An 18,357-nucleotide genomic window follows, 5' to 3' on the forward strand; every position below is an offset into this window, starting at 1 on the left:
CCAGATCTATGGTATCAGACTATAGTCACACTCTCCAGAGAGCTCCCAGATGATCCTGACGCACTACTGGCCCACCAACAGCAGGCCCAACCCTGGGTCCTTGAGGTGCCTTTTAGCATTTTTCTTATTCCTCTTCACACTTAGTAAACTTTAGGAACAGAAAAACTTTTTTCTGACCACGCTCTTCTTCATTACAATCATTACCATTACAGGAGACCCACTAAGCTCTGATGGTATAATGCATCAGACAGGGCTTATCCCGTTACCTCAAAGAAAACACAGCTACTCAGGATTAAGCATGTATTTATTTTAGTTCAGTTAAAACAAACATACATTGTTTCATTGAAACGGTGTAGCACTCTTTGCCAACAAGTCCTAGTGGAACGGTGGGCCTCTAACAATACAGTGAGGGTATTTACACTATATACAGAAAGCTCACACACCCAGGTTCTCCAAGAGCTTTCATTACACTAGATCACATTTGATTCCATTACACTAGATCACATTTTGAAACTACTGCATTTTGAAAATTAGACCTTATTTAAAATTTAAATAAGAGATCTGAATTTGCACCAAGTTTTCATGAAAAAAATGTGATGTTCACCCAGTCTGTTTATTGCAAATACAATTTAAACAATATTTTAAATTTTTAGTGTTTACATAACTAGTCAATTTGTTTATATTGAAATCTCTGTACAGGTACTTTTGGGACAATTCTTATAGATACATGTGAATTCATCAAAATGCAGTTAAGAAACTTACAGGAATATATACACTTAAACCCAAGACCCAAACCTGACATTATATACATTATATATTACAAATACATATGGACAGACAATGTATGTACAGATTATCATAAATATTGAAAAATAGGTTAGCTTTAATGGATTAATGCTGTTCTATAAATAACATTACAGTTATAACTGAAACATCCATGGAAGACAGTAATGCAAAATGAGGTGTCAAGACAGTGGTTTTAATACTGAAGACTGCTCATTAATGGGAATTCACTGTTTTAGGAACCTCAAGGCAGACAAGATAGCTCCAAGAAAATCATGCAATGGAGTTTACCCTAGGCAGTTCGTTCTGAACCTCAAAGAGCCAAAAGAGGTTTGAAGGAGCCTCCCCACGTCAATTTGCTGTGAGAAGAAAATTCTTTTTTCCATTCCTTCCTGGTTGCCACGGTAGTTTCTCCCACATGAAAGGATGTAAACTGTAGAAAACAACTCTACTTGGTATTCCCTGGCAGGTCTCAGATACAAAATCAGCAATTCTTCCAGGAACTCAAGCAGAAGTGCCAATTCTTGGTCTGAACTAGAGGTGAGGTTCTGGATTTGAAGGGAGTGCCAAAGCCCAATTAAATGAAAGCAGTGCTGTAGAATCCATCTTTTCACTGCCTTTCTGGATGGTCCCCAATCACGTTATTTTTGTAGAAACACAAATGGACCATTGGTTTCACCCAATGTAGCACTACAAGACGTCTTCCAGTTCCACAAGGGTCTTCACAGACATATCCTGTCTGTACTTTAGTCACATATAATACAAGAATGTGTAACAAAAAACATGTCTGCCACGTTTCCAGCCCCTAAAACTAAAAATGCTTAGCTTAAGAGGAAACCTTAGAGCCAGAGGACCAATTGATTCCATTATTTGCTTCCCTCAACCACTAATGGAATTATGTATATTAGATTTTAGACATTATGCCTGAAGAGCAAAGTACCACATTATTTAATATATTCACCATACACCATAACGTACAATAAATGTGCTCTTAAAGCCAAGTAATTTTTTCGCTTCTAACTGGCATTGAAATGGAAGGGTGAACATGCAGTTGGACCAACTACTTACACTCAGGTTGCACTGTTTTTTCCTAGCTAACCATTTGTTGGATGTAAACAAATAATTCTGTGTTGTACAAGAATGAGATGACAATCCAGTGCAAATGAGTTTTAAAAACTTACTGCATGAGAAACCCAGTGGCCTATTTGAAGAGAACTTATACCAAATATCAGTGAAACCTGTGAATTAGACCTCTACTGTAGACAAAACATGAACACAACTAAGCCATACATTATCAAGTAATTCACACTTCCAGTAGGAGATGAGCATTTTGAAAAGTTGTACTCTCTGGATAGAACAGTTTTGGCCTATAGCCATCAAATGCCCATTTTCCACTGCTGGAAGCAATGTCAAAAAAAAGGGCTGGCCCAAAAAACCCAGAGCTGTCAATACATCTCTGGAGACAGATGCAACTGAATAAACCCTGTTTTACCCAATTGCACTATTTGGTACCTCAAAATTAGTTATTTTACTTCCCACAGAAATATCTGCTTTGTATCTTCCATTCTAATAGACTGAAGCCATAAATATTTCAGTCTGAATGAAGCAAATTATTTGGGACCAGAGAAGAAAAGTGATGAATGAGTTCATCTGATTTGGTATAGCAATAATCAACCAGTTACTCTTTAATGGTGAAATCTGAATGGAAAAAACTATGCTCCTATTCATGGTACAATTTTTTGTTACATCATTTTCTCTAAAAACTTTTTTGGGTTAAAAAAAGTATTTGGCTTATTATGCCTACAAAAAGGCAAATCATTTCACAATACTAATATTTGTTTTTAAATACCAATGACTTTTTCTTATGGAATTTGTTGACAATTGTTTTTGGATAAAGTTAGAAAGAAAGCAATTTTTTTAAAAGTAAAATAGTGCTTCTGAGGTCTTAAAATATTTTTGGTACAAAAAAATAATAGTGTTTTTCTCAATGGTTATTTCAATACTTTGCTGTAAATTAATAAGAATTGTTTCTCACATCGAATGGTTCCATTAGGCACATTCAAGTAAAATCATAAAATATCCAAGTTAAACAATGACACAGCCAAACATGTGGCTTGATAAAAGTTAAGAGTTCGTCCATTCTCTGGAATGGAATAAAATTGTCACTTCCATTAACCCGAGACTCGTGGTTTGGTTGTTAATATCCATTTCTATCATACAGAATAGTCTCTTTAAAAAGAAAAAAAAAAGTTCACTTATTCTGCACTCAGAAGAACCAGCGAGGAATCTGCACTTCAAAAGGAAGTGAAACTGAAAACGTCAGGTGAAATTTCATAGGAAGTTGAGAGTTGACTCAACACTGGCATCAAGTGGACTAGTGGAGTTTTAGCGGCGCCAGTTAATGGCCATCTCCATGGGCATTGTGTACCCAATCCAAAACAATCAAGGCCATGCTTCCGGTCATCACCACTATGCCACTGATCAGGAAGAACAGAGCCTGCAATGAGCACAAAGAGAAAATGATTAGCCAACAAAAAAGCATTCCTTTCCACTTTTAAAAATGGGCTTGTAATCACTAAAATGATGTTGAGTGCTTCACAGAGCTACAGTTTTACCTTGCTAAAGAGATTTAAAACTGTCTGAAGTTACCAAGGACTCACCTATAGTACAAAGTAACTCAGTTTTTGAAACTTTCCAAAATTTTGCTTTTTCATTCCTTTGTCTCAAACGGAAAGGTAAATACTTTTCTTGCTGAATAAACTACTTCATGTAATAAATAGAACAGGACTAGGTTTTTTGGGGTTTTTTTGTTTTTTGCATTTCCTAAAATTTCAAAATTTCAAAAATTTAAGTCACAAAATCAAATCAAAGTCATCCTAAAATGCAGCCTGAGTCAAAGCCAGAGGTTTTTCAAAGAGACATGAGTAAGTTTACTCCTAATTCTACCCCCTTCAAATTACTGCCACTATGTATTTTGAATAAAACAAGATGACAGCTGTTTGTTTATAAACAATTCTAGTGCTTTTAATCAGACTAGAATTGTAGCAGCGGTAGGACTCAGAGGCAGTCTTTTTTCCTAAATAACCTCACCACCAGGATCTTCTGTAATTAACATACCATATTCTTTGTGAAATCACTTTTTATTACACTTTAAAGTACATTTTATTAAAGTATAGTGACAACCCCCCTGTGCCTTGAAGACAGTTAGTTCGAAGGCCCAGTTAAGTGTTTGTTCAAGTGGGCAGTCCGACAAATACCAGTTCGACTGATGTTGAAAGCTGAGTCAGTATCTCCACACTGCACATGCGCTCTTTCTCTCTATTCCTAGCTCTAAAATATCTCAACCGCTTTCTTGCAATTTACTTAGGCCTCTATTCGAAGGCAAACTTTCACCTTCCCTGCCCCAACCTTCCACCTGTGAAGTATGCCATTAAAGAAATATTCACTAGAAACTTAGAAGAAGAGAGCTCAGGGACTAAAATCAGATGAGGAAATTCTAGTAACTAGAAGATCACTACTGTTTCTGTAAGTCAGAATAGCTCACTCACCCCAATCTTTTGTACAGATTTCATAGGTTCTTTCTTCACTAACTTGATATAGAAGGCAGATGGCAGAATAAAAATCAACATAGCAGCTGCAGACGCCCCTGGAAAAGAACACAGACCATTTCTTGAGAATTCAATGGATCACTTGTCATTCCTTTTTTTAAACTTTAAAATCGCTGATATGGGAAAGAACTCTGACACTTTCTAAAACTTACCAATGAAACCAAAGATATCTCTAATTGTTGGGACAAAGATGACAAGCAAATTGGTAAATGCCAAGATAGACACTGTAATGAGACTATGACGCCACCAACTGAAATCTTTTGCCGCACACAACAGGTGAGTTACAGAACTCCGGATCTGCAAGAACAGACAGACAGAGAAATGAAAACTCCAGCTTCACATTAATGGGGGGAAAAAATTCCCAAATAATAGGGAATATATCTTAAAAAAAAAAAAAAAAAAAAAAAAGAAACTTTCTAAATACGTAAATTGTGCCCCTTCCTCTACTGCTATTTCCTTAATATCTGAACAGTGAAAGATCATTTTAGGTCTTCAATTATGGGAAAAAATTACCCAGGATGTTTTGAAAATCTAGAAAATAAAGAAATCCCTTCAAACCACCATCAACTTGGTATTGCTCTAGTAGTGTTTCCCTTCTCACAGCAGAGGAAAATCTCACAAGTCTTCACATGTTTAAAAACTCATTCCTGGTGAGCGGAAGGAGGACGGGTGATTACTTACCGGGAAGATGACTACTGGTACCGTCAGGGTGACAGCCACGAGCACAGCCAAACGAACAACGAGAAGAAGAATATCACTTCCCATGATGGTAGAGTAGGTATGAAGCAACTCTGACTCAACGTGTTCTATGGGGAAAGACAAAGGGAAAAAAAGCTTCAAGTGAGCAGTTTCCTCTAGAGATTAGGTGGGAAATCTAACTTACAGCAAATTTGCACCGAAGTTATTAGCTACTCACAAAACGACTATAAACTAAGAGGCTAATAAGATTAATTTGGAATTAGGGTTAATGCAATTAAAATAACATTGAAGGAAAATTTTCCTAAATACCAAGTAGAGATTTAGCCACATGACCCCCATCAAAAACAACGGGAGCTAAACAGCTAAATCCCATGGTCTGGCTTACAGTTTGTGTTGTAGAATTTGAAGGTGACTGGAAGAGGAGATAGACAGCATGAACTCAGATGCAAGCCCATCATATAAAAATGCCACCAAGTGACTAATTATATGAACTTGGGCTTGAGAAATTACTGATTAATAAAGAGACTATAGGAAATTCTAAGCTCTCAATTCAGTTTCTCATCCCAAGTAGGAAATACACCGAAACAGATCGAATTTAAGTGATAGATTATACACGTGCAAGTATCAATTTTATTTCACGAAGTGTTTTTTTCTGAAATCTAGACATTATTTACCGTAAAATGTCAGGTATCCAAAAAGGGCAGCAAGCAGGTACATGAGAAACATGGCGAAAAATGAAATCTTGGACACATTCATCATTCTTCTACGGCTGCGACTACGTAAATTCAAAGAAAAATACAAATATATACTTGAGCAGTACTTATAGCAAAATCTAGTATTTTTCTAACTTTCCCAATAAATTTATATAAAAATAGGTAAAGCACTCACCCTTTGAGTTCTTCGTAAATGGGAAGGATAGCAGGATGACAGACAAATGAAAAGGTCAAAATTGGCACAGCGTAGACAGTCTGCAAAAAATGTAAAAATTTACTTAAAATCCTCATGTAACACACTTGGGTCATCACAGTTCTGCACTTTGCATTTTATAGTAACCAATTTTAGAAATCAAACCCTAAAAGTTTCTCTTGCATAATTAGATTCCCTTCTTTTAATCTGTTCACTAAGTGTGATCAACATGCTAACGTCAGATTGTGTCAATTATTAACATCATAGAATTATTTCATTTCCGTTCTCCATCCATTTTAAGATATAAACTAATGCTTTCTTCTCAGTCTTCAATAATTCATGTTTTCTGAACAGTATCTATTACCCCTCCTCCCTTTACCTTGGGAGTTATTTTTAAATTTCCTGTGGATAGTATCCCTCTCTTCTTCCCTAAAATCTTAAGAAAATAAAAATTGTATTTAGTTACCTGTGAGTTGAAGATGAAATAATGTGGTCTGCAAGAATCATCGTCAGTCATATTAAATACCATCTCAGGTGCAAAAGCCGTTGGCCGTGTTAAGGTGTTGTTTAGTGTCTCATTAATTATCAAACCAACTTCCATAGGGCAAGGAATCTGAAATTTCTTGCAAATCACCTGAAAACATATTATTTTGCATTTGTTAAACTAAATAACATGACTGGGCTCATAAACAAATCTCTAGCTTTAAAGAAGAGTTATACCCACCACGATCAGGAAGAACATCATACACAATAAGGAAAGGCCACTGGTATATCCCAAATATCCTGTAAGGGAAGCAGAAATTATTACTTTAATATAACAAATTTCAGGCAAATATATTTTCTCAACTTTCAGGCAGTAACTTGATTCTGCCTGAAAGACTTTAGTATGAATACAATATTCAATTTCTAATTCTTATATACTGAGATATAGAATTACTTTAAAATATTTGCTAATAACTAAAATAAAGACACTTTCATTTTGTATTATTATTTACAAAGTGCAAATATTATCAAGTGTCAACAAAATATTCTGGCCTCTCCTGGTAGCCAACTGCTAGGATTTTGAAAGGCCTACAGGTGTGTACACAGCAGCTCCCAAAGTTATGTTTTTGGGGCCTTTTAAAAAGCTTTCAATTTCTATTAAGAGAAAGCCAACTAGCTAGTAAGAGGCTCATTTCAGTTCTCTTTAGAGATGGGTTTACTCACCTAAATTTCTCAGCAGTGACAAAGGAAGAATGAGCACCAGCGACACCAGCAAAACCAAATAGTCACCGTTCAGATACCACAATCTGAATTAAAGAAAAGAAACACAAGGTCAAACCAATCATGAAAATCCCCAGAATACTGTACACATCTTACTGGACTCATTTCATAGAGAGATACTATAAAAATAAACACACAAAAAGGCAGGTCTGGAAAACGCACTGCTTATTCACAAAAAGCCTACAGACAGGAATAAATGTCTAACTCTGTGCTAGCTGAGTATTCACACAGGTTAGAGATGGGGTATGAACAGTGTAACTTTTGTCCCACTGTTTGCTCTGGGAAGGCTGCCAGCTGATTCATAACATAAAATGCTTCTTAAAGGCTTGAGACTAATGTAGGGAACAAAGCAGCATTGTTAAGCCAGTAATCTTATCTTGAAGCATTTTTAGGAGAATTGTACACCAACTCGGTCATAGCTTTAGCTTGCCAATTTTTAATGCTAGAAACAAGCAAATTTAAAACAAATTTCTTTCAGACATTTATTAGCAAATGTAATTATTAAAAACTCAAACAAGGAAATTTTTTCATACTTAGGTAAAACACATAGGCAAAGACAAACAACAAAACCCAATCCCCCAAAACCAGGATTTATTCCAGGTTGTCAAGAGTATGTTGTGACACCTTGACCCACCTTGACTCCAAAAATAGTCAAAAAGGTCCCTGCTGAACTTAAAAGAAAGTATTACCCATGTCTCCTCTAGGAGTTCTAGCAATGTCTTTTCCTTTCCAGGTAATCAACCATACCCTCTTTTAAATCACTATTTTCAAATTAATTGTCCTGTGAATTCCACTCCACTTACTTACTTCAGCAACAGAGACCCCACAGAAAACTAATGTTTAAAGATCAGCTTATTAAATTTCTAAAGCCAAAGAGATAACCACACTTCTCTATTTTGAGATAATGAGCTGCAAGTAAGTGGGGAAGTAAATTGCCCTTCCCCGTGTTTACTTTAGATAAAAACCTGTTAGTCCACTGGGAGGAAGAACTGTGCTACAAGGATAAGGTTTCTACAACATGGCCATACATTTTCTGGTCTTATGCATTTAAACAGATTAAGTTTTAAGAATTTCAAATTTATAAAAAAAATCAGGATTGATTTGAAATGTAATTCAAAGCTTCAACCTGACTTAGATTAGACTTTGTGTTACTCAGCTACAATTTCTTAGAGAATAAATATCAAAAGAAAGTTAAGCTCTAGAAAACCTGCTTTCACACACAGGTTAGAGAAATTATTATCCAGAATTACAGCACGAGCTTCGATCTTTGGTCTTTCATTCTTAAGACTTCAAATCAGTCTATGAGGGACTTCTTGGTCAATTTCAACAGGAACATTTACAAAAAATAATTTATTGATAATTATCTTGTATCAACTTTGATAAAATGTATCTAACCATTTTAGACTATAATTTTTCTTATGAGTAACCTTACTTAGCACCTACCCAGTTGTATCTTCAATGTTCATTAATGCCTGGATCACCAAAGGTAACTCATATTTCACTATGAAGAGGTAGCTTGACATAGCTGGAGGAAAACAAAATTATACCATTACAAGTGCAAAATGTGGCATGTGACACCAAAAGTAACGTGTCACCACTCTGTGCTACATAAAGAGCAAAAAGTGTACCCAAATCACCTTTTAAAAAATTCTTACCTCCAATGTTCTGCATTGTAATTGATCCAGAGGCTGCAAGCTTTCCAACTAATCCAAATGCTTTATGTCCCAACTGTTCATATAATAAAGACCCTAAAATATGAAGAACACAGACGCATGAGGGAAGGAAGAAAATCCTGACAGGCCTAATTGTTTTAGAAATATCAAGAATGCTACCATACCTCCTTCATTGGCAGTTTTCAGAAGGAGATGGACAGAATACAGGGAAAATATTGACACAAATGTCAAGAGAATTCTGATGAGAGAAGGAAAAGGCACAGGGTTATAAATAAGCATTTAAAGACAATTCTTTTGCTCGTTATCAAAACATTAAATATGGAACGTGTCCTAATATTTCTGTGCTAGACAGAAAGCCCCTAAGAACTGGTGTTTACCATCCTGGCTAGAGTGTCAACATCTTCTCTTAGCCTGGTACTAAGAACTCGCATCATGTCTCAGGTGTTAGTTCTACGGTACTGGTTAAGAGCTGGGGTTTACCCGCTGCATCCAATGTGTCAGGAGACCCAGGAAAGTTTAACTTTAAGGTGGTGGTTATGAGACTTATAATTTGGTTCTGGCACCATAATATTTAACTGTATTCTTGCCACTTCTCTGCATTTTAATAGTTCCTTTTATCTGTAAAATGATGGTAATGTCTGCCAGTAAAAATCCGGCGCACAAGGCACTTGTGAAATCCAACTGAGACAGGTTCAGGAAAGACCTTGAGATCGCTTGGACTACATAAATAAGAAGAGGAATGGCACTACGAAGGGAGAGTGATATGAACATTGGAAGCATCAGGCACAGCTTAACAAACAATTGGGCACAAGTCAGAGAAGTAATCACTGAGACAACAGACTATATTGCACGCCATGGTGTGGAATACAGGCCCAGGGTCATGAGGAAGTTAAACAATGCCTGTGCTAGAACAAGGAGCCCATCAGTCTGACTGGAGCAGCTCTTCGCTCCATAGATAGGGAGGGAACTAGATTCCCTAATGTCACTTAGTTTTCCTTTAAGGATACAAATTCTCTCTCATTTCAGATTTCCTTTCCTCCCCTCCTGGGCAAGTCAAAGAAAATATGGATTTCTTTCTATTAAAAACAACAAGAAAAATATCAGGGAAACCCATAGAAAAATCTGCAAACAAGATGGTTACTTTTTTTGATTCTGTACAGGAAAACTGAATCCGGTACCACAGAAGGTCTGGCAAAGGAACTGAGCTCTGTTAGTTAAAACATAGGTGGTGGCACTGAACTGCCATTCTAATGCCAAAACCTTTATGGGGCTTAGTCAAAGGTGGAAAAATGACACCATCGGCCTTACCTCTAACTGAACAAAGCTGTTACTTTAATCAAAAACAGTCTTCAAAGTATGCTGACAAATTCAGTCCTCCTTTCTTACACTGAGATTATAATGAGGGGTGAAGGGACTTCATAACCTTTGAGGTCACTTTCAAGCTCAAGGCTGAGTCTGCCTAGTAAGGTTAGCTAGAGCTGTTTAACCGCACTGTGACAGCCACATGGCTTCTGGCCCATTTATCTCTACATCCTCTAAATATACCTTGTAAAATACCAATGGAATTAAAAACTCCCTTCTGCACTTTTGATGTTATTTAACCATTTATTCAAAGGGTTAATTGAACACATAGACCTTATTAAAGTATAATTTCAAAGGTGCAAGGGTAACATCAGAATTTTGCTGTCACTTATGAAACGGGTGCCATTTTATCTCATGTTAACTATAACCACACTGGCAGCATTTAAAGACTGTCTCCAGTCGTTATAGTAAGATCAGGAAGTACTTTGGAATATTTAACAATGAGGCCATTCAAGTTCCCCAGTAAAAACTTTAAAACTCTAGGGTCCTTCCTATGTAAATTCCTTCATCTTAGTAAAAGATCTCAGAAAGCTTCATGCTAATAAAGCAAACTGCTGGAATCCTAGCTTCCAATGTTCAAAGCCAGGCTTAACTTCAGTACAGAATTTCACCCACAAAGCAGAACTTTGCAAAGGTCTGCTTTTCTTTTCATGAACATTCTATTCTGCTGGAGAAAATCACTTGAGTAGATGGCACCAGTCAGCTAACTAAAACACATCTGTCACAACGGGACAATTCCCTGCTCCCTGTAAGGTGTGGTTTCTTCATCTGCGCAATAAGTCACACTATCTTCCACAGAAACTGCCTTACCAGGGGCTCCTGGATACTTAAAATTAACAGCTACAATACAAATATCATTGAAAATGTATATTCAAATTCACATGTATTTTTATTTTGTACCTTTTTCCCCTTGGAAATAGGGTTCCTACTTTTATTATATTATCTGAGAATCAGTGACCCCACACAGTGGTTTAAGAACCACTGCTCTAAAGTCTTCTATTGCTCCAAAATCCTATTCTAGGTATTTATGCTAGAAAGCATAGGAATAAATCATTTAACTGGGCAACTAAGGAAAAGAACATTTAAAAGCAGGTACTTATTAAAATATTTATTTTTTTGCTATGGCATGTGGCAATCACACAGACCTGGAAGAAATAAATATTAGAACAAAAACAAAAAAACCCCCCAACATATGGGTGTCTTTTCAGTGTCCAGAAAGTTATGACTCACTTTTCTTAGAACATGTTCTAGGTTAAGCAAACACCACCACACCCTATATATTCTAAAAAGTCTGTTTGCGCTATGCAAAGGTTCTTGGGGAGACTATGTCAATTTATAAACTGACCTGGATGTACCATGCTTATTAATATTTTTTGCTTCCCATTTTCCCAGAACAAATAACTACCTTGGATTTATCAATAGTTCTTTTTAAACATCCAACCCGTTACAACTTTAACTATTCCCATTGACTTAAATACTTTTGGTTTAATCATCAGTTTTCAGTGTTGTCCTATTTCTAATTGGCTTTCTTGATATCATGCAGTTAGATACTAGAATAAGGAGGTTTTTGGATTTCTCATTTTAAATTTCACACAAATGATTTTTAAGTCAACTATTTCGACTGTAAATTCCGTCTCTGGAGCCAAAAGTTTTATCATCATATTAACTGCCCTGCATGGCAGACTCACTACTTACACATACTTACATAAAAAGAGCAATTCCAGTATTAGCCATGGCATAAGAAAGCCCAAGGATTCCACTGCCCACAATCGCATTGCTCAGATTAAATACTGACATTCCAAAGGAAGTAGTACCTGGATGCTACATAGAGGGAAAACGATAACCAAACATATAACAATAATTAAATGGAGAAAACCAGCTTTGGGCAAGTTAGATTGAAATCTAAAAGTAAAACTATTCTTTTACTCCATAAAGCCACAGACACACAAATTGCTATTTTCAACTTACAAAGTCTGTTTCATACTTCTTCTTCCCCAAATTTGATTCAAGTAAAAAGTTCTGGTTTTCAGGATCTACATCTGCATAATGGCTGTGAGGGAAAAAAAGGAATTCTCAGTCGTTTTGAAACATACAACGGAATGCTTTAACACAAACAGCCCTTTAGTTGTCACACACCTTCCCAGAAATGCGTGTTAAGTAGGAGTCGACTTTCACAAGAGATACTGTCAATGCGACAATCGGATACTCTTTCAGAGATTACACACTCTCCAAATACTACGGTAAATTACCGCAACCGAAGCAGAGTCCTAGGTAAAGTACCCCGACCCCCGCAAGGCGTTTGAAAAAAAAAAAAAAAGCACACAACTTCTCCCACCTTTTCAGAGCTGCTTGCTTGGTGGGGTAGGAGTAGTTGAAGTCGCTGTTGGAACTGTAGCTGCTGCTGTCCTCATCCGGAGAAATACTGAATCTTCCCATTTCGGCTTTCTTCATGCTGGCACCGGGATTGGAATAGAGGGTGCAGCGATGAACACTGGGCTCCTTTTGTCCTTGGCTGTGCACCGGCCCGCGCGGCTGCCTGCGAAGGTAGAGGCGGCGCGTCAAGACTGCGGCGCCCGCCCGCCGTGGTCACGTGACGCCGCCGGGAGGCGCAGCGCGGCTGATTCATCCCCGGCCAGGCGAGTGGAAAAGTACCAGCTGAGCGCGAGGGGCGGGGGCGCGCCGAGGGGCGGAAAAGTACAGACAGCGGAGCCGCGGAGAACAAAGATGGTCCCACCGCGGCGATGCGCCCGCAGAGGCCCGCGCCCTCCGGACCCCCAGACCCCTCTCCAGAGGATTTTAGTATTGCACCCTCTCCATTATCCCAAGTCTGAGGGGAGGGGTGCACGGGGGCTCTGTTTCGGCTTTCCTCCAGCCTCTCTGGTCATGCACAGGCATGCAGGGCACACATCCCACCCAGTTTCTAGCATTTGCAACGGCAATGCGCGTAATCCGTCTTTTCATGCCTGGAGTCCCCACATGGGGAAATGCCTCTGCGGCAGAGAGCGGACGCAAAGGGGGCAGAAAGGGCTGACATGGGTCCTCTCCCGAGAAGGGGAGAATGCCCGTTCCTCGGCGACCAGAGGCGCCGAGAGTTTGTTTACACGCGCACGCCCGTGCCCTCGAGCACACTAGTCTACAGGCATTTGGCTCGCGAGCGCTTCGCCCGGCCGGCCACTCCTATGCCCGGAAAGGAAACTGATGCAATATCGATCTCCGATTATCAAATGTTCCTGGCCCGTCTTCCCCAATCGTGGCCTCTGTATACCAGAAGCCCGAACCTTCCTCCGCTGCCCCCATATTCCAGGCCCCCTCGATCTAATTTTTTAATTAATGCAAATCAGTCACAAGACTTGCCGCAGCGGAGCCGCGGCCGGGCTGGTTCCCCTCCCCCTAACGGGAGGATGCGGCTCCGCTCCCGGCGGGTACGCGGCCCCCGCGCCGCGCCCCTCCCCCGCCCGAAGAGAGCGGCGACCCCCGTAGGGGCCGGAACCGAAGGCGGGTCCCGCCGACCGGACACGCCAGTGCCGGGAAGAAACAACCTCCGCAGCTGCCTTCCCGCCGCGGCCCCTCCCGGACGCCCCTCCCCCACTCCCGCCCGGGGCCCCGAGCCCTTCGCACAGACGCCCCCGCGCGCGTTACCTCGGTGGTCTCCGCTCCTGTATCCGGGAACGTCACGCAAACGCCTTCGGTGGGTTTTTCTCGGCTAACAAAAATCGTAAAACAAAAACAAAAACCAACAATAGGCAGGAAAAATAATTTTAATTAAAAAAAAAAAGAAATGGCAAGTTGTTGCCACCCCAATCGTCCGGCGTCCGCCGTCTCGAGGGAAAGGCGCGAGTGTGCGGGAACGCGTGGTCCGGCTGCGGGCGCTGCTGTGGGGAAGACGCTCCGGGACGGCGGTGTCGCGCGGATATGGTTCTGCCTGCCGGGCAGCGGGTTATAGCGGCAGCTCAGGAGGACGCGTCAGGGGGCGGGGCCGCGGCCGCCCGGGCGCCTTCTCTTTGTGTATCAACACTACCTGGGCTCCGCCCCCGGCCCGCCCGGGCCCGCAGACCCCGCCCCCTGCCCCCCCCACCCCTCCTCCCCCCCCCCACCCGGCCCACTCGGGCGGCCGGCCCCGCCCGCTGGCGTCCCCCACCCTCGGGCAAAGCCAGACCCCGCTCTCTCAGGTCTCCTGGTCAGCCCCGAAAGACACCCCCGCGCCCCCCCCATGCTTCCCTTGGCCAGTTCATTTCAACCTCGATAGGTGCCCAACACATGCGGTTGTCTTTCCGGAGCCTTCTCCTTCAATCCCTTCCGTCCGAGTTACCAGCAGTCTTTGCTTTCTCCTCAAGGATTTTTGGGGACACATCCCGCCCACCCAACCCTTTCCTGCCTGTTATTTTTGTGATTTACTTGGGGATTTTCTCTCGCAAACTTGGACTAATGCAGCAACGTTGTCTCCATGGTCGGTTTCCGTTCTCGTTCTTTCTTCTCCAACTAGACCTGCTCTCTTCAAAACTAGCCTGGCGGGGTCAGTTGGCAGCTGCATTTCGGTCTATCCTTTTTGTACGAACGTGGAAAACCCTACTAGGGGAAATGCTACATCCTGACCAGCAAGCCAGACCCCTTGAAAGGAGATCCCGGTTTGGGCCTCGGGTTGGGGGGGGACCCTCTCTTTTGAGGAGATGTAGGAGTGCCCAGTTTTCCTTATGCAGACACGTTTCACTCATTCCACCACCCTCGACCCAAATTTGAGAGCTCTTCTCGCCCTCCTCGCCTTTTACAAAGGCGCTGGCTCCACTGGAATGCTGGTCTGGGAGACTTTCTCCCGAGCCGGTCCTTCCTTTCCAGTGGTGATGTGGTCTTGCTGAGCCAGGCAACTAGGGGGCCCCTTCGCTGCGGAATCCTCTGCGGAAAGGAAACAGTCCATCCCTTGCTGGAAACAAAGGCCCCTTAGGAGAAATGCTTGTTGAATGAATGAATAAACAAACGAGTTTGACCTACTGCTCTCTTCCTTTTGGGGACGTGGGAGAGATTGGGCAGGGCATAGAGGAAAGGGTTGGGTGTGATCACAATTTTTGCTTTCAATGTTTTCCTGAGGAAATCTGTACAGCTGTCTATTTCCGTGGCACGTGAGGCTGCGGGTGTCCTGGGCCTGCACCAGTGTTCATGATTGACAAGGGAGGACCCGATTTCCCCTTTGCGCTCCTCGGGTCCCCAACCCTTGTGCTGGTCAGACCAGTCCCACCTGAACAATACTCTTTCTTGCTTTCGCGCCCAACTTTCCCCTGACCATCCCTCGAGGCTTAGTCACTGAGCCTCAGGCCGGCCCCCTCTTTTTGCACGAATTGTTCTCTAAACCATGGGGCGCTGGGCTTTTTAAACCTGTGCTGTCTTGTACTCAAAATTGTTCCAGTTTGTAGTCTGGTCTCCCCAGGGAGACTGTGAACTTCCCCAAGGTAGGTTTGGCATTTGACACACAATCAGGGCTGAAAAAACTTACCTTTCTTCCACATTCGTTCCCTAATAAAACCAATCAACTCTTGTCAGGAGAGCAATCTTAGCGGTGGGTTAGAGAGGACTCCCTGCAAGTTTCTTTATATCAGGTTTCAACTGATAAAAATCAGAAGGTCTTAAACCACTGTTTCATCCAGGTGAGTCCCCTTGCCCAGTCAGATGTGCTAAGGAAGCCCTCAGGGTTGGTGGTTTTGGTTGGCAAGTTGCAACCTCACAGCTGGATCTCTTGTCCTTTGGACTTTTTGGTGGTTTGTATTGCAACACATACTTTAGAGAACCTGTAAAATTAAGGGTGTGTGTATGCGTGTTTGTGTGTGTGTGTGTGTGTGTTGAGGGAAGGACTGTAATCTTGTTCTGACCTCTGTATTAGAACCTGAACAGTAAATGGTGAAAAAAAAAAAGAGGGGGAGGTATTGAAACATCTGCTTTTCTTTTGCCGGTTTTTCAAAGGCCAATCTGAGGTGCATCTGTTAACTCAAGTGGCTTCCAACTGAGGCCTGATATGCTTTGGCTAAAATGCGTGGGACACAGTGCCCTTTCCCAATTTCTGGGAGCCTGTGCTGCCCAATGCTTGCTGGTTAGAAGTGCTACAATTTTGCTTAATTTCCAAGCTAATGTTTTAGAAGAATGTTTTTCAAACTGCAGCATGGAACACAGTGGCGGATAGAGATGAATTCAGTGGATTACTATGAGCTTTTTTTCTTGAGTGCCGTAGAACAAAATAGAATAAAAGATACCACTATGCTATATATAGTGATGCTAAGTACTATTCCATAAAACTTTAATTTTGATTTATACATATGTATATATTCTGAGTTGTGATGTAAAATGTATTTCTTACTGTGGGTTGGGATCAAAGAATTTTGAAAGCTACTGAAAGCAAACCTATCCTACGACAGAAAAATAATCACAAATATCAGTTGTCAATTTTGGATTTTCAGAAATGCAGTCAAGGTAGATTGTTAGAACTTTCTAGTGAAGATAGTTTTCTTCTGTAGAATTATTTGACCATTATGACCTAATAAAATACAGAGGTTTTGTTTCCTGGGGGCATAAGGAATTGATATTCCCAAATGGTTGTTAAACAACTGGTCTTTATGATGTTCTTCAAAATTCTATTTATCCAGCATTTTACTTTGCCCAAAGTGGGCTTAAATACTAAATGTACTTCTTTCTATCCTCCATTTCCAACCAAATACTTTTGTTTTCTTCCTTCCTTCCTTTTTTTTTTCTTTAATTTGGGGGGGCAGGGGCAGAGAAAGAGGGAGAGAATCTCAAGTAGACTCCCTGCTGAGCAGGCAGCCAGATGTGGGGCTCAATCTTACCACCCTGAGATCATGACCTGGGCAGAAATCAAGAGTCAAACGCTTAACTGACTGAGCCACCCAGGTACCCCTAAATAGTTCCATTTTTAGGTTGGCTTTCATGGCTTTCTTTGATCTGGCCCTAGCCTATATTGCTATCCCTATCCTTTAGTTTTCCTTGTGGTAGGCAGCTGCCCGCCATTACTGTATATCTAAACTTTATCTTTCCTTTGAGGCTCAGCTTAAATACCACCTTTCATTAATTTTTCTTGATTAGATGCTGCCATTTGAAACTGATCTCATTCTACTTTGAACTTAGTGCTTTGTAAGTATGTTTTTGTGGGCTTCTTTTTGTGTTGTCTATGTAACAGATTTTATGTTAGTGTCTTTTCAGGGTAGAATCTGACTAATCATACCCAGCCTAGTCGCTTGTAAAAAGAAGGTACTTTCTGAGTAGATGGGTGAATTAAATAAGTTTTTTCTCTATGATACCTGTCTCTCCCTGGGTTGTATTTATTTATTTGTTTATTTATTGTTTATCTCCCTCACTAGAATGTAAGCTCCGTGAAGGCTGGAATTTAATCTTGTGAAAATTAATAAAGGGAAACCTCACTAATGTGGGTTTGGGATGCTAGAACGGGAGGCTGGTAGGGGGTGTTGGTACGACTCAACGTCAATTATGAAAACAATTGTCAATTATAGACCCAACAGAAGAATCCTCAACAGGCCCCAACATGAGAAGATGTACATTGCATTTTCTTCAAGAAATTAACTACCCTTGTAACTCAGTGGATGAGAAACTGTCATCACTTGAACTCTTGCTTCTCTCCATTGGACTCTTGTTCAAAACAACCCCTCCCAACTTCCTCCTTCTTCTCCATAAAGTAAGGTTCCCCTCTTTTGTTTGTTGGACTTGCCTATGGTTTTTCCTTGGCTTGCCTGACCCAGATTGTAATTCTCTGCCATTCCCAAATAAACCCATCTTAACTGGCAGTTGTATTTTTAAGGTTAACAATCTGCTTTGATCACTGTTGGCTCCAGCACCTAGAACAGTGCCGGACAATACATTTTTGTTGAGTGAATAAATGCAGGAGTAAAGCGTTTTGAGCTTCTCTAGGACCAGAGGAAACATACTATCTAGTTTATCTAAAGGGCATCTATCTTATCCCTTACTGGCCAAAACAGAACTCTTGATTTCCCTAGCAAAACTGTTCCTCTTCTACTTTTTACAGGTTCGAAAAATAACACCACCATTCATGA

The 18,357-nt window shown here is 40.8% G+C and overlaps 1 protein-coding gene across 3 annotated transcripts; it reads right to left on the reverse strand.

The window, feature by feature from the left end:
- Positions 1-286: 286 nt before the first annotated feature.
- SLC38A2 (solute carrier family 38 member 2) lies at positions 287-14,233 on the reverse strand. Of its 3 annotated transcripts, none has more exons than XM_078075920.1 (16): positions 13,934-14,233; positions 12,630-12,858; positions 12,263-12,344; positions 12,000-12,115; positions 9,097-9,170; positions 8,915-9,007; positions 8,703-8,784; positions 7,203-7,285; positions 6,721-6,779; positions 6,463-6,630; positions 5,979-6,058; positions 5,765-5,865; positions 5,073-5,197; positions 4,544-4,688; positions 4,332-4,429; positions 287-3,280 (listed from the first exon to the last, which is right to left on the reverse strand). In XM_078075920.1, exons 2-16 carry the CDS (start codon positions 12,743-12,745, stop codon positions 3,182-3,184), a joined length of 1,521 nt encoding a protein of 506 aa, XP_077932046.1. In that variant the 5' UTR covers positions 12,746-12,858; positions 13,934-14,233; the 3' UTR covers positions 287-3,181. The 3 variants fall into 3 exon arrangements, with proteins under 3 accessions (XP_077932046.1, XP_035975801.1, XP_035975803.1); XM_036119908.2 differs by having other exon boundaries at positions 12,630-12,830; positions 13,934-14,232; XM_036119910.2 differs by lacking the exons at positions 12,000-12,115; positions 13,934-14,233 and having other exon boundaries at positions 12,630-12,772.
- Between the last annotated feature and the right edge of the window lie 4,124 nt (positions 14,234-18,357).

This window comes from Halichoerus grypus, chromosome 6 (genome assembly GCF_964656455.1).
Source record: "Halichoerus grypus chromosome 6, mHalGry1.hap1.1, whole genome shotgun sequence".
NCBI lineage: Eukaryota > Metazoa > Chordata > Mammalia > Carnivora > Phocidae > Halichoerus > Halichoerus grypus.

Coding starts and splice junctions, on each gene's coding strand:
- SLC38A2 (XM_078075920.1), bottom strand. CDS start 12,745: ATGAAGAAAGCCGAAATGGGAAGATTCAGTATTTCTCCGGATGAGGAC. Junction 5,866..5,978: donor ATTTACGAAGAACTCAAAGG/GTGAGTGCTTTA, acceptor GAATTTACGTAG/TCGCAGCCGTAGAAGAATGA. Junction 3,281..4,331: donor AATCTGTACAAAAGATTGGG/GTGAGTGAGCTA, acceptor TGCTCATTGCAG/GCTCTGTTCTTCCTGATCAG.